The sequence below is a fragment of the Dryobates pubescens genome, chromosome 3, assembly GCF_014839835.1.
Source record: "Dryobates pubescens isolate bDryPub1 chromosome 3, bDryPub1.pri, whole genome shotgun sequence".
NCBI classification, from domain to species: domain Eukaryota; kingdom Metazoa; phylum Chordata; class Aves; order Piciformes; family Picidae; genus Dryobates; species Dryobates pubescens.
In genome coordinates this window covers 38,276,528-38,292,070 of record NC_071614.1, presented here as the reverse complement: position 1 = coordinate 38,292,070, position 15,543 = coordinate 38,276,528, and the positions used below count along the sequence as shown (strand labels likewise).

At 42.2% G+C, this 15,543-nt stretch overlaps 2 protein-coding genes across 7 annotated transcripts in view; one reads left to right on the top strand and one right to left on the bottom strand.

Annotated features, from left to right (window-relative positions):
* Window positions 1-1,706, bottom strand: part of ERICH1 (glutamate rich 1) — a 59,114-nt gene extending 57,408 nt beyond the window's left edge. The window contains exon 1 of the mRNA XM_054179988.1: window positions 1,595-1,706. Coding sequence (XP_054035963.1) covers window positions 1,595-1,616 — 22 coding nt within the window. The 5' untranslated portion in view covers window positions 1,617-1,706. The remainder of the gene's footprint in view (window positions 1-1,594) is intronic.
* Window positions 1,707-1,962: 256 nt separating this feature from the next.
* The window catches only part of DLGAP2 (DLG associated protein 2), a 463,517-nt gene continuing 449,936 nt past the window's right edge, over window positions 1,963-15,543 (top strand). For all 6 annotated transcript variants that reach the window (XM_054179979.1, XM_054179984.1, XM_054179977.1 and 3 more), the window contains exon 1: window positions 1,963-2,087. In XM_054179979.1, coding sequence (XP_054035954.1) covers window positions 2,070-2,087 — 18 coding nt within the window. In that variant the 5' untranslated portion in view covers window positions 1,963-2,069. The remainder of the gene's footprint in view (window positions 2,088-15,543) is intronic.

Below are 15,543 nucleotides of genomic sequence, written 5' to 3'. Positions count from 1 at the left end.
GCCCAACACCTTTCTGGCAAACTGAAGTGCACTTTCACTTATCTTCACCACTGGTTTACATTTTCTTCACTGGCAATTAGACCCATGACCTAAAAGCTGTTAACCATCTTGTTTATTTTGTATTATGGTTCAGTTCAATATAAAATAAAAAGCTTTAGTGCTCACTTGTAACACAGATAAAAGCCTATCTTTGGCATCTTCAACCTACTCCTACATACAGGAGCAAACCCAATCTTTAAAAGATGCACCTAAAACATCCTTTCCAGCTCTTTTCTGACATACCTGTCTTGTTTTTTTTTTATGTAGTTTTACACAACAGAAAGTCAAGTTTCCATATATGCCATCAGCTGCAGAGACTGATTAGAGAAGGTTATAAACTCTTCCAATTTTGTTATTTCTTCCTGGCTGATCATGTGGCATCCCATCATCCTTGCAGCACTTTTTTTCAGACTCTGAAACCATCAGTCCTTAGAGCGGCTGAAGAAAATGTGAATGATTTCTAACATCACACATGTGTTTATTTAGAAGGAAAATAACTCCTCTCAACTCTCTCCCAAAAGACATCAACTTGCAGTTTGCTGGTCTTCCCCAAAGTAAGTCAAACTAGAAGCAAAATAGTTACTTCAAATGCCTTCTCCCAGTCTCAAAATGAAGCTGCATCTAAAACAGAGAATACTAGTATGCTTTTATAGCTCCTCCAAAGCTATCACCAGCTGCAAGCAGCCAGCTTAAACACTAGCCTTCATTGCTCAGTCTCACTCTTACACGTGTTATCCTCACAGAAATGATTCGAATTTCAGGATGCTGGAACCGTTCGAAAACTCAAGAGCCAGCCACAGTCACTACAGGAGGCAAGCACTCAGCTCTACTTACCTCCTCTTAAGAATGCAACATCACTTCAAGAACTCCTATACTTTGACTATTGCATCTTACAAACTATGAAGGTAAAACTAAGGCACTTAAGTTATACTTGGATAGAGGACTGTTTTTCTCAGAATCGTATCAACTCACTTTAAATAAGGCAAGCAACTAAGCACAGTGTATACACACACTGGGGAAAAAAAAAAGGCGGCATTATCCTTAAAACACTTCATGATCAGACATCAACTGTATTTACTCTTCCTCCCCACTCACAGGCAGGAATACCCAGCAACGGGAAGCGTCCCCGATGCCTCCGAAACAGACAGGTACAGGCCAGGAGCTCCGCCAAGGGCTCAGGTTATGGGGCCATGCTGCTGGCCGTGCGCAGAGCCTCACCTCTACACCCGCCGCTCTCCCAAGCCCCAGCCCAGCTCTTTCCCAGCTTCACCCCAGGGCACCTGCAGCGAGGAGACCCTGAAAGATACACCAGGCAGCCCACTACCGGGCTGCTCCAGTAACCCAACCCAGCTTCCCACCGCCCTCAGTCGCAGGGCAGGGCGCGGAGGGGAAAGCCACAGGAGTTCCGCGGCGCGGCCGTGGGTAGCCACAGCAGCACGGCACGCCCGTCCCGAAACGCGCTTCTGCTAAGGAGGGCCGTGCCCGGGACCACTGACGGCAACACAGACGCCCCTGAAAGCTCGATGCCACTCAGCCCGGCACGGCCGCACCTTACCTTCCTTTCTGCTCAAGGCCATCTCTCCACGGCGCAGAGGCGGCCCCCTACGAAGAACCCAACTAGCCCCGCTCGACCGCCAGCCCTCGCTCGCCCTTCTTCCGGCTCGCCGCCATACATGTCCGTCACAGGACTGCAGGCACCCTATTGGTTGAGAAGACGAGACAGGGGCCGGGTCCGCCGCGCCGTGTGGTGGTTCCCTCCCTCCCGCCGTGGCCGGCGCGGCGCCCGCGGGCACAGATAGGGGGCGCTCGGCTGCGCAAGTGCCGCCGGGCGCCGCCGCCGCGCGCGGGAGCGAGGGCGGCGGGGTGCGCGCGGAGAGGCGCGCGGGGAGCGGGCGGCGGCGGCGCCCCGGCGGGGTGAGCGGCGCCGGGGTGATGCTGGGCGCTCGCCGCTGCTCCCGCTCCCGCGTCTCCTTCTTCTAACCCGGCAGCCCTTCCGCACCCCGCACCCGCCGCGGTAATAATGCACTAGAATGTCAGCGCTGAAAAAGGTAGGGAGGGAGAAAGGAAGAAGTGGGGGCACGCCGTCGGGGCTGCGGGAGCTGGCTGGTTGCCCCCGCCCAGGCAGGCGGAGGGAACGGGCTGCTGGTGCCGTGGGTCCGGCCGCTGGTGCCACGGGGAGCCGCCGCCGTCGGGGAGAAATGGGTGCTCTGGGCAACGGGATGCAGGCTCGCCGGCCGCTCCGTCGGTGGTGGTGTTCTACTCCCATCATCGGCGCGTCCCCGCGCTGCGCTGGGTCTCGCTGGTGTGAGGGTCTCATCTCGGCACAGCCCGGGCAGGACGGTGGCGGGGCTGGGTACCCTGTGCCGGTGCGGGGCGGCCGCAGGGCTGGCACTGGCTGCAGAGTACGGGGAAAGGCGGCGGGGAGGGGGCGACGGAGGGACCTTCGGTGCGGCCGGTTTGTCCGGAGGGAGCGGCGGGGTGAGGAATGCTGCGCTCCGGGCCACGGTACTGTTGGCGATTTACATTTTGGGAATTCCCGGGGCTGCCCCGCCAGGAAAGGCCGGGGGCAGCCGGGCTGCAGCCGCCCCGCAGCTCCCTCCGGACAAACCGGAGGGTACCTTTCCCTTGCCGGCCGCCATGCCGCGGAGGGCTGGGGTACGTTGGGGGGCACCGCGCTGCTCCCCCGACCTCGCTCCCCGCGGCGAGGCCGTGGTCTGGCATCCAAGGAAGGGTGGGCGGCGGGTCCGCGCCAGCTCAGCGCACCTGCCCCGCAGAGCTCGGCGCAGCCGCGTGCACCTTCCACGCTGGCCCTGGGCGCCGGGGCGGTATGGGGCGGCTGTCCCTTGTCAGAGCGCTCCCGCGGTTCTTTGAAACGCCGTCTGCCGGGGACCATGACATAATGAACGGACACAGCGCTCACAGCGCGCCCCGGTCCGTCTCGCTTCCCAGCGCGGAGCTGCCACCTCGGGGTGGGTACTGCCCCATCCGGGTTTGTCTCGGGGCGCGGGGAGCGGGGCAGTGGCGAAGGGCCTTTTCTTCTGCCGCCCCGCATTCTGCTGCCTTCGTAGCCTGATTCTTACCCTGACGGTGCCCCAGATCCATCAGTGGTGCAGGCGCCATGCACCTTGCCAGTAAATAGATGCGTATGGAAGTGCTTCGGCCGCAACTTCTCTGGAACTTACAAAGGTTTCTAATCCGCAGCGAGGAACCTTTTCTGGTTTCCGTGTGTGCTTCCTTACGGGACAGGCTTGCACCGTCTCAACGTGCCTTGGGAGCAAGATGTATGATACTTGAATCTCTTCCAAATTAAAGCACTTAAGGTACATCAGGACATGTGAGCCCCAGAATAAAGCTGTGAAGCTCAAGTGCCCTTTTCAGTCCTAGAGTGTTTTGTCTAGATTTCGATCTGCTTCGGAGCAGCATTGCAAGAGAAGTGCTACCAAAATTTGAAATAGTCACTGCCTCCAGACATTTAGGTAGTGGGTGGCTGCAAATGGGTATCGTGCCAGGAGGAAGGGTCTCGTCAGTGTCACTGTGCGCAGGGACAAGTGCAGATGACAGGAATCTGTTGTGGAGGTCTCAATAGCTGAATGCTTTGTGCTGCAGGTTGGGAGGTTGGGATGTGTCAGGAGAGAGTATTAGTTGTACTGGACTTGTTTGAAAAAGCAACTCTGAGGTCGAGCAAAAGTGACACTATTTTATAACACAAATTTATTTAAGGTATCAACCTTTCCCATCTCTGATTAATTTCATTTTTGTAGTTTGTGTTTTATCTGGAAAAGAGATAAAATGTGAAGAACAGAAGTTTTCTGTTTCTGTGCTTTAAGTGATATAGCAATTATACATCAAGTAATTTCCAGATGGTTTTACAGAGCACTTTCTTTCAGAATTACAAGTTTTAATTTTACTGTGTGTAGCTATTTTTACAGTGCTAACCAGATTCTGTCATTTATATTTGAAATGTTTGTCCGTCCCCCATCATTTGGCGTGCTTTTCAAGGTCTGGTATATGGTTAAAATGGACTCCAATGGTGTCTAATAATTTTATGAATTAAAATGTTATGCAATGAAGATTTAATTCTGAGTGCTGTGGTCAGACCCTGTGTGATCTGACATAATATTCCTAAGTTAGAGAAACATTTATTAGATCACTGTTCAGTTACAGAGTCAAAACTAGGACTGTCAAATCCGTTGATTCTATTTTAGATTGTTTTTAGCTTTTCATTTTAGTACTATGAAGTGCTACTTCCTTTTAGTTACACGTGTATCTCCATTTAGTTACATGTACCTCTTTGTTAACTTTTAGAATTTCTGGTCCCTCTTCAGTGAGTTTCAATTTCTGGTCCAGGTTGAAGTTACACTTAATAGTGAAGATGTAAATGCTTCAAACAAGCATTTAACAACCACGAAGCATATACTGCTTTTGACAGAGGTGTTGAGGAAAACGTGTTTTGTCCATGTAGTGTGCAATACTGCACAGTCAAGTCCAGATTTGATGAATTGGTGGTAATATTCCTAATGACTTAATGGGATCATAATTTCATATTTGTGTAGGGCAAAATCCCACCGGTGTGAATGGCGTCATTGTTGTGTGTGCTAATCTTTTAACAGAAAAAGTTACCAAATCAAGACATAAATGTCAAGGTCCATTATGGCTAACTAAAAGCTATATTCTAATAAATGTCCATATATGAGGCATTTTGATACTAGTTGGTGTATGTGATAGGAGAAATGTATCCCTGAACAGGACTTCTATACCTGATCTTGAGGAAAACTTGGATATTTGATTTCCACTGTGTCTGAAGGCCAGGTGGCATCCCATCTAGAGGGGAGGTACCTATGGCAAGCTCTGATGAACATTACCTGTCCTTGTTAAGTTGCCACTTCACAGTTACCACAGTTTTCTTTTGACAGAGGATGTTTTAGTAGGAAATATTCATAGATGCAGTCTGAAGGAGTAAATTTCAGCTTGACTGAGAGCTTTATCTGGCTGAAGCATGGACACTGGAGTAATTATTAGGATAGTTTTTATGTGCCTTAACAAAGGCAGTAAAATGTTGTTTTACACCTGCCTTTGGCAGGAGCTTTTTTCCTGTTGGCAATTACACATAGTCAAAATAATTTCCTTGTATAGCTGTGATAATCCTATGAGTAGTTTTGATAATGAGCATTGAAATACCACACCCCCACCCCCCTCCCTTTTTTTTTTTTTTCCCTGAGATATACCATTGGGAGCCCTTTCAAACTGCATCAGTCAAACAAAACCAGCTGTTTCAGTTCTATTCCATGAACAAGACAAGTCTTATTTGCTGCTTCAGTTCATCACTGCAGTGAATTTGTTTATCTGGCCATGCCTGATGAATGAAAGGACCACTAATGCAGACAGTTAGTGTTAGCCCATCAATTATGGTTATATTTAAGATTTAAAGTTCTTAGAAGTGTGTCATATACCACAAAAATATCCTACCTGAATCAAAAATAGTCTGCTAAATGGGTAGTTTTGTTTGAATAACTGGAGAAAAATGCAAAAAATTCATAGTCATCCACGAACCATATGGCTTCCTTACTTCTAGTAGAGAAATATCTCTCCGCATGGCAGATACAGTATGTCAACAGCTATGATCAAATATAAGTAGAAGTGGGCATGGATGAATCAGAATCTCTTTAAAGCAGACCTGTTGGAGACCACAACTTCTCATATTTTAGTCCAGAATTACACAGAATTACATTTCCCCAAAGGAATTATAGTTCATTGCAGCTACTTTCAGTTATAGGGACCAAAATGATTCATTAAAATAAAATAAGTACTCTTCTTGTGGTATTTATTTGAGAAATGTCAAGTAGCAGTTTATTCATTTAGTACACACTCAGTTGCGATGAGAGGATGGAAATCACTGCAGTTGGATTTCTCAATCAGTGTTTCTAGGCATGCATATTTGGTCTCACTTTGCTTTTATCTGTTTCTCACTGTACTTTCTTCTGTGCATAAAATTTACTTATCTTCCATACGTTTTCATTCCACATTTGTCATATTTCTCTCTCTTTGGCAGTTTTGAAAATGAGCAACAAACAGCTTTTGGTATGACACTGGCCTTTATGACCATATATTCTAACGACCTAAAAAGGCTTTCTGTCCACTTTTGGCAGTAAATACAGTATACACCCACAGATAGCAAAGATGCATGAGGTATAGCATAGATAAAGGCATTTATCTCAGAAAGGGAATCAGTGTCTATTGTGTTCAGCAGATGATGCTACCACCGTGTGTAGGCTAAGTAGATAAGTTGACAATAATGAAATGTCAAAAATACAGTTAAATACAGAAATCCAACAATTCAATAATTTAGAGATTCAGACTGCACATATGCACAAATAACAGAGAAATATATACCAGGGCTTTCAGTCTGTCTATAGCTCCTCATTTTGGGTCCATCATAGCTGCTCCTTCTCTACCCAGCATCTTTCCATCACTATCAGTTTTGTATCTTCCATCTTAAATACTCTCTTTAAAGGGAAATTTGTAGAGTCAAAGAAAAGAAGAGCATCCTAAGGTTGTGAGATTAACCTGAGCTCATTTTGAACACAAAAAGTAGTTGCAATCTAAACTTTATTCTAGCAAATGTAAGGGTTAAGTCTTGAAAATAAAGTAGAAAACAGGAAAGCATAGAACTAAGAAAGATGGAGAAACTGGATGCCAGTCTTTTGAGTAGTGGTTGTTTAAATACATAGTGGTCATGTAAATGATACATATTCCATCTTGGAATCTGACAGGCTGTTTGAGCTGTGTGCAGCCTCTGGACTACTGCCTTTCAGAGGGCACAAATCTCCTGCAATGCCCTGAAGAGATGGCAGGGCAGTATGGAGCATTTAACAGTATGGAGCAAAACACTTCTTAGTACCATGCACTTATTATCTTTCTTCTTTTATTTAGGTGATACTGTATTTTCAGTAATTCCTAAGGTGTGGGAGAGAATGCAAATTAATTGTTTAAGCTTGTCTGGAACCTAATTGTCCTTAGCATGCTGGGTTTTTAAAATATTTTCATTTTCTATATGAGATTTATTTTTGTGCCTTGGAGGTCAACCAAATTAGTTTCCTGTGATTCTTTACTTCTTGACAGCATGACTCTCATTGTGAAACTTGATCATACCTTAATATGTTATGCAAATGACATAAAAATATCAGCAAAGTCTACAGTGATTCTCCTAGTTCTACATCTGGAGAGGCTGGTGACTTTTCATAAAATCGTATGTGGTGTTAATCAGGTAATCAACTTAGCCTTTAAGGAAGCTTTGTCTGAATCATTTCACTCTTTCATGGTCATTTTTGGAGCTGGTGCAGCTGGAGGGGTACAGAAGTAAGTAATTGTATTATTGTGTGTTTTAATGGCAGTGAGAAAAGTAAAAAGTAGAACGAACTTTGTAGCTTCCATGGTTGCCTTGTAGTGTCACAAGTAGGCTATAAAAATAATGCTGAACAAATAGCTTAATTCAACAAAAGTGGGAGTTTACTTTTGACCATTTTTTCCTCTGAATGGCAGACAGTAGAGGAGAGAGAATCTCAAATAGTTGCAACTCCTTTTCTTTCTCATAAGAGTAATCTAAAAATGGGGTGAGGAAGGATAAACCCCCAAAGGATCTTCCACTTTCACATTCTTACTGACTTATAGGTTTATATGTAATTGGAATATAAACCTCCAGAGCATGAACTCTCCGACTCCGTTGAATTTGTCTAAATGGAGTCCAAGTAAGTTAGAAGACAACACTTCTGCTTCATTCAGGCAGAGTGAAATTTCTTTCCAAAGAGCATAAGGGCACCTTTATCCTTTGCAGAACAGCAGATTTCACTTAAACAAACAAATATATTCTTTAGTTTTAGAAACTGATAACAATTATCTTCCCCAATGAGCAAAAAGGAGGACAAAGCTTGCTTTTCTTCCTTTGATTTACTTCCCTTGATCTTGCAGCCTTTCAAATCCTGCATAGTAGAAGCTAGAAAAGGAAATGAAAAAGCTCAAGTTTCTTGAAAAGACTGTCAGGATTCTTTATCATGGCCTTAACCAGGCTTCCTCATGATGACACAATGTAGAAGGTATAAACGTAGACTCAGTGTTATTTGGTTTTTGTTGTGGTGTTTTGTTTTTGTTTTTTAAACTGGGACATGAAGATGTCACATAGCAAGATATTGCAAACAAGTAAGAAGTATTAATATCCTCTAGCTGGGAAGACTCTGGGCTCCCATTGGTAAGAGTGACACAAGGTTCACTTTCCCTCTAAAGGACAGTTCAAGCTCCTCTGATGTTTCCAGCCCTTGCTGGCTGCAAGACGTGAAACTGATCTTTTCTTTGATGGTGTGACCTGAGGCTTTCTTATCCAGCATCTGGCCTGTTTTTTGGTTATTTTGGGGTTATCTTTGCTGTAATGTTTTACTTAAAGGTAAGGCATTTTAAAAACATGATTGTTAAGTGCTCTGTTATATGTTGTATACACTGTAATTTGTTTTTTATTTCAGTCTGAGATTTTTATCTCACTAATTTGAGGGCCTGTTTACAAATTGTGTAATTTAAAATAGCTACTCTAGGTCTTATTTGTGTGTCAAATGTCCAAAATTAGTTTGTAGAGCTAGATAAATTACTGGATTTGAAAGAATAACTGATATTTAAGAGATTAATTTTAAAATAACTGATGTATGTGATGTTTTCTTAGTAGCTCAACAGAAATTTAGATTTACTCCTTTCCTTCCTAGAATTCAAATGAATAAACAGGCCTGCTGCTTTTTTCCCATCAGTTTTAGTAGGCTGAGAAATAAAACTGTTAAACAGTCCGGGCATGGCTCTTTCACAAAACAAAGATTATTTAAACTGCAGTATACTGTGATTTGTAGATGAGAATGGTTTTGTCACAAGTATCTGCAATTCATAGCATTATATACAGAAAATGCAGCATTACTTTTGCTGCCAGTTGTGAAATGTATTAGATCCTTCAGCATCTCCCATCTCCATGCAGATCAGGTTTTATTCATTACACAGGTGAGTATAAGAAGTGAGGTATTTCAAAATAAATTATTGTGATGAAATTGAAGAGGGATGCAATTATTTATGATCTCCTGTACTTGTATGAGAATATCAGTGGTAAGTAATTTGATAACAATTTTCTTAAATGGTAATTTAGAATTTACTGCTCCAAAATCATGGCACTTCTGAAAGAGAAACCTTGTCTCTATGTTATTTTTTCAGCCTTATTCCTCCTCCTGTATAGTAATGCATCCTTATATTTTGCTGACCTTTCTTAGGAAAACTGGAACTATCTACACTTCAAGATTTCAGCTGCAACGAGATTCAGAAAGTTATATATTGCTACATGAATTCAAAGGCACATACAGTGACCTTTGAAAATAATGAAACAGATGACCAAAGCATTATAATAGATCTAAATAGTTAAATTTAATAGTTCAAAGATACATTATCTTTCTTCTCAAATTAAAAACTGATAGATTAATTTTGGATGTTTCCCAAAGTTTTTATCTTTTTCCTCCCTAAAAATGTTTCTCTACAGCTAAAATAAATTGTTCAAGGTTGCCTAAATCAGTGGAAATATTATTACATCCACCAATAAAAGATCTCCTATAGTAATGTGTGTTCATTCTTGAGGTAATTTATAGTGCAATTAATGTTCTTTTATATTATTGGCTTTTGAGTTTTCTTTCTAATGTACATTTCATTATTTTAACGATTGTATTTCAAAATAGCATTTTCATTTTATGGTGCTTTTGGAGATTGTACATCCCTTAGTAAATGTCACATCGTGTACATTAATATTTTTAATATATGCTATGCATATACATGATTTAGAGCAGGGTGGACGTCACTCTAAATTACTCCTTGTCATGGATAACTTATGAAAAACCATTTTTTTTGCTAACCAGTGTCAGGTATCTCAGTTCCCTATGATTTTAATTTTTTTTTTTTAACTTTTCAATATTGTCATGGATTGCTGTCCTAAAGATTATGCAGAAAGACTGAAATGCAAATCTGAGAAATGCAGTGTTGTGATGGGTTACAGTATCACAGTATCACAGTTACGCCCATCCTGAAAGCAGGCAGGGAGGGCTTGTGAGAGCCTTGCCCTCCCAGGAGGGGGGTTTTTTCCCTGGGAAACTGAGTTAGTCTGTTCCACTCCCCCTCCCTGTCCAGCAAGCCTATATAAAGGAAGACACTGCAGCCATTGGCTCTCTTTTGCTTCTGCCTTGCCTGGACAAGAGGACTGAGTCACTGCTGGCTTCCTGCTTCTCTGCCACGTGGTCAGGCCTGGTCTTTTCTCCCTGCTGCATCTTCAAAGGACTGTTGGTTTTGTATATATATTCTCCCTATCTATCCTTGTTCCTTACCCTTGTGAACCCTTCCTGTTGTTATCTATATCGTTTAAAGAAAATTTTTACCTCTCTACTTCCAAACCAACTCCAAATTATTTCTCGGTAGATTTACCTCCTCCTTTTTTTTCTTATCCTCCTTTCTTTCCTTTTTTGTTTTTTTAGGAGAGGGAGAGGGAAAGTGGGGGTGGGATTCTCAGTCTTGCCTTCCCATCTGAGCTCTTAAATCCCAGTTAAGGCTCAAACCACCACAAGTGTACATCAGGATGTAGAATGCTGCTTTCATCAGTAAAATGGAAAAGTTTTGCCTCTGCAACTGTATCACACTAAGATTGCAATCAGGAGCTTTCCTGGCTCATTCTTGTAGGTAACATTCTAGCTCTAACAAGTAATGTAATACTTTTTGTTTGTTTGTTTTGTTGTGTTTTCCAGAAAGATAACAAACACCTTTTCCAAGCTGTCTTTCATAGAATATTTTCTATGTGGCTATTATTTTTTTGAACTTACACTCTATTATTTTGAAATCATGGTATGCATCCTAATTTGATGGATTTGATTTCAACTGCTCGAACCACTGTCCATCTGTTACTCTACTGCACATACATGGAGACTGAAACTTAGCAAACTAGTGTGATGCCTGAAAATCAAGAGAATGTGTGAAATCTTACCGTCTGATTACAGTGTTGAAATGAAAATTAGCATTTTGCTTCACTGCTTGGAAGATCAGTTGCACTAACATTTGTGCTTTCCTGCAATTCTTAATGTTGCAGTTTATCAGCCTAAGGGTGAGCAGATGCAAGAGCAAGCCCAGGCTAATGCTGGATAATGGAAGGGTTTAGGGAAACACTGTGGTACTGATTGGCACCAGAAGAAAAGGAGACAAATGATCAAGGATATTGGTGAAAGTGTTTGAGTATAACAGTGAAGAGATCCTAACAGAGCAGTACAGAGGATAACTACTTCAGTTATCTTGTAAGGGGCAAGATCCATAGTGTCTCTTTCCTGAGGTATTGTACATGTTTCACAAACTGCATCATGAAAGACAGACTTAAATATTGTTACCTGTACAAGATAAAAGTGCACAGACTATAGAAACAGTCATCAGAGTCATGTAATGCATTTTGATATGTGAAGATGTATAGAAGGAGCTCAGCTGATGTGAGGTAGCTGCCAGGCTCTGTTTGTAGAGTTCTTTACTGGCAAAACAGGTTACCTACAAAACTGGATAACTTGTCAACAAAGCAAAACAACCCAGGAAGTAATTTACTGTAAGAAAACTCTATCCCACTCTATTTAATTTATATAATTCCACATAATGATAAATAAAATTTGTTTCTATTTCAATATCTTTCATGGGGTTGGTCTAAGTTGCCCTGAAGAGCTATTTTCCTCTTGCACATAAGAGGCATTTCTCCAGACCAATGGAATAAATTTTTCCTGTTTCTGAATTTGGAGCACAAGGAACAAAGTATTTTTGACACACAGGTTGTTCCCCTGTGAATTCTCTTCTGAAAGACATCAGTATGATCATTAATCTTTATTTTTTTCAAAGCAAAACGTAAAAATGTTTTCTCCAGCCTTGTTTTCCCTTCATAAATAAGTCCAGCTCTTGGAATCACTACCATAGGTGAAATATCACTTGAAAGATCTGCAAGAATTACCACAGTAAACAGCAACGTACGTGCATGCAAGATGTCCCAGTTAGGAAATAATGATGGATTCACCGAAATACTCTTCACTAAAAGCTTATTGAAGCATTCCCTTTAAAATTGAATCTATGAAATTTACTTTATGTCTAGTGCTACTATTTTTTTTTGCTCTAGCTACTAATGGTATGTGGTTTGTTTTAACACAAATCTGCGCCAACCTATTAGAAATCTATCTGTGTAAACCTATTAGAAAAATCCACTGTATACATAAGCAATAAATTGTGATTATACCCAAGAATTTCTATACCTTCCACAAAGGGTAGTGCAGAAAGAGTTCAGATTGCAGATGCAACAGTAACTTTTCAACATTTTTAGTATCCTTAGATTTCACATAATTTATTTTAAGAGTAATTTAAAAGTTCTCACAAGAGAAAAAAAAAAGTGACTGAAGTATAGTAAAATACAACAAAAAAGTGTAAAGTCAGGTGATAATATAGAATTAACAATACTAAGGAATAGCAAATTACTATCACAGTCATTATGAAGATGAAAGTAGTAATAATTTCACTTTTTTCCCATATGCAGGCAGTAAGTTGTTTATAAATATATGGAAAAAATCATGAACTGAAAGTCTAAACCAGAATAGGACTGAATGCTGTGAAAATTGAAATATGATGTATCATGGAATCATAGAATAATTTGGGTTGGAAGGGACCTCCAAAGGTCCTCTAGTGTAACCCTCCTGCAGTGAGCAGGGACATACTTCTTTAGATCAGGTTGCCCATGTGACTTAAAATTTGTATTTTGAAATCAATGAAAAGAATTTCCTGGAATGTTGCCTGTTCTCACCAGGAAACAATGACATCTTTCTGAATTTCCTTTATAATAACATTTTCAGTGGGGTTTTTTGGTGGTTTTTGTTGTTGTTGTTTTTTCTTCTCCTCCCCACAGCAGACTACCCAAAAATTTTGTCAGGTGCTGTAGGGGTATGTATGTGAATTTGTTTAAAAATACCCTCCAAGTATGTTTGTTCCTGAACCTGGGTCCTTCACATAGTTTCTTGGTGCAGGGAGTGAAATCTGTTTTCGTTTGGGGTTTGGTACCAGCAAAGATTGCAGGCTTTCTCTTGCCTGTGCTGTCATATAATGTCATTTGAGTGAACTGAGGGGTAAAGGAGAAAGCATCCTCACTTTTGACAGGAAGCATTTTGAGAGCACTGGCTTGTGTTAGCATCTAAACGCAGTGGCACTCTCATTAGGGCTCAGCATCACTTGCAATGCCCATGAAGACCTGGCTGGTACAACAGAGAGTGGCTGTTGTCCAGTTCAGAGACCCCTTCTTCCCTCTCAGGGAGCACCAGCTGCCCAGGATGCCCTTTCCCTGCTCCTGGTGCAAGGGTCAAAGCCATGTTAGGGATTCTACACAGTCACCTTTCTGTCCTTTAGCTATTGCTCCAGAAGAGTCCCATGTAGCCCACATGCCATATCTGCCAACTTAACTTGATACCCTCAAGTATCTTGAAGTTTCCCAAATAACATCAAGCAACCATTTGCCTTAGACATTTGTTGACAGCACACCAAAGGGACATGTCTGAGAGGCTGTACTGAACTAAACACTGACTTTGATGGAAACTACTTCACTGGAAAATACAAATTGAAAACTAATGGATCCTAGGGATTTAAATGCAGTTGTGTTTGTTATTTGATATAATAAATGAGCACACATGAAGTGCTCTCCAGGTAGGCTTGGAGAACATTGTGTTGCCTATGTGCAAATCTGAGCTGTCAATTGTTCAGACCTCAGATTGTTTGTATTTGATTTTCACAGATTAGTGTACTTGCTGATGAAATCCAGCCATCTCAAATACTGGATTCAGCCATTTGAATTAGAGGTGAACAGAGGTTTTGCCACTGACCTCAGAATGGGTTTTTAGGTGGCAGCTGGTAAAGGCACCTCTAAGCACATGGCTTGTTCTAATCAGAGCTTTTGGGTTTAGCATTGTATTGGGGCTGTTATACTTCAGTTGTTTTCCCCATAGCCTTGTTCAGAAGGAATGACTTGAATATATTAACTTGGAGTGAAATGTGCTTTAAAAAAAATAATAACCACCTGATTTGGACAGAGCAAATATGAGATTTTTAAGTCTTAAAGAGTGAAGGCTGCCTACATGAGAAGCTGTATTTTTGGCTTCACTATGTTGTTTAAGAGCAGTTAATCTATGTTGTCATTTATCTTGTAATGGGAAAGTGAGAAACAGAATATTCCTTCTGGTCTTGGTCTTGTCAGAACAATAGCGAAACACTGCCCTGGGATATATGGTTACTGGTACCTAAAGAGAATGCATCACCAAATTACTCTCCCTCAACTTTTCAGTCTCCTTGGTTTGACGGCTTCTCCTTCCATTGATGACCACTGATGGTGTGCCAGATGCCCAAGACCAAGGACATCACCACATGAGGTGCCGTAGCAGCACCTGCCCTACTTCTGCACTGCTGATGAATGTATGATCTCTGGGGTGTGCGGCTGGCTGTGAATTGTCTGCAAGTTGGCAAGTCCATGTTTCTGTGGTGTGAGTGAGTTGCCTCTCTTTGAACATGCTGCAAACTGCCCCAGTCACTGGCATTGTGGGAATTTGTGAAGTATTTTTTGTCATTCCTGGTGCAATCAGCACCAGAACAAGGGGACACAGTCTCAAGCTGCGCCAGGGGAGGTTTAGACTCGAGGTGAGGAGAAAGTTCTTCACCGAGCGAGTCATTCATCATTGGAATGGGCTGCCCAGGGAGGTGGTGGAGTCACCGTCCCTGGAGGTGTTCAAGAGGAGATTGGACGTGGCACTTGGTGCCATGGTCTAGTCATGAGGTCTGTGGAGACAGGTTGGGCTCGATGATCCTCGAGGTCTCTTCCAACCTTAGTTATACTGTGATACTCTGATAGTGTGATTCCTCTGCTGTCATCAGAGAAACCTGAAGGAGGTGCCTGGGGTGGTGGGTCACCTGATTGCTGCCTTCTCCATCTAAAACGATGTCTTCAGGCCATACTAATGCTGAGCAGCACATTGCATTTCACCACCAAACCACAATTAAAAGCTTTAAAACTTACCCCACAGCTCAGACACTGACCACCCTTCAGGGAACAGTTTAGGAAGACCACAGTCTGCACTGCTCTCTGCTTATATTCAGTTAGGACCAAGAAAGGGAGCAGATGTAGTGCTTATTCTGAACAAGGCTGCATGTGCTTTCCCATAATTTTTAGACATTTCCTTTGAAAGAGCTGACAATGCATTATCTATTTTAAATACTGCTTCAGAAGATGAAAGTATTTTTGGTCTAGATGAAATCAATAAGCAGTATTAAATACAAGGTAAGGTTCAAGTGAGCTAAAAAGATCAAATGACCCTCAGTGTTTATCATATGTGTCAGACCTGCAATGACAACCTTTATTAGTTAATTAATACGTCCATTATGTAAAGCAGCCAGCTTACTAAGACC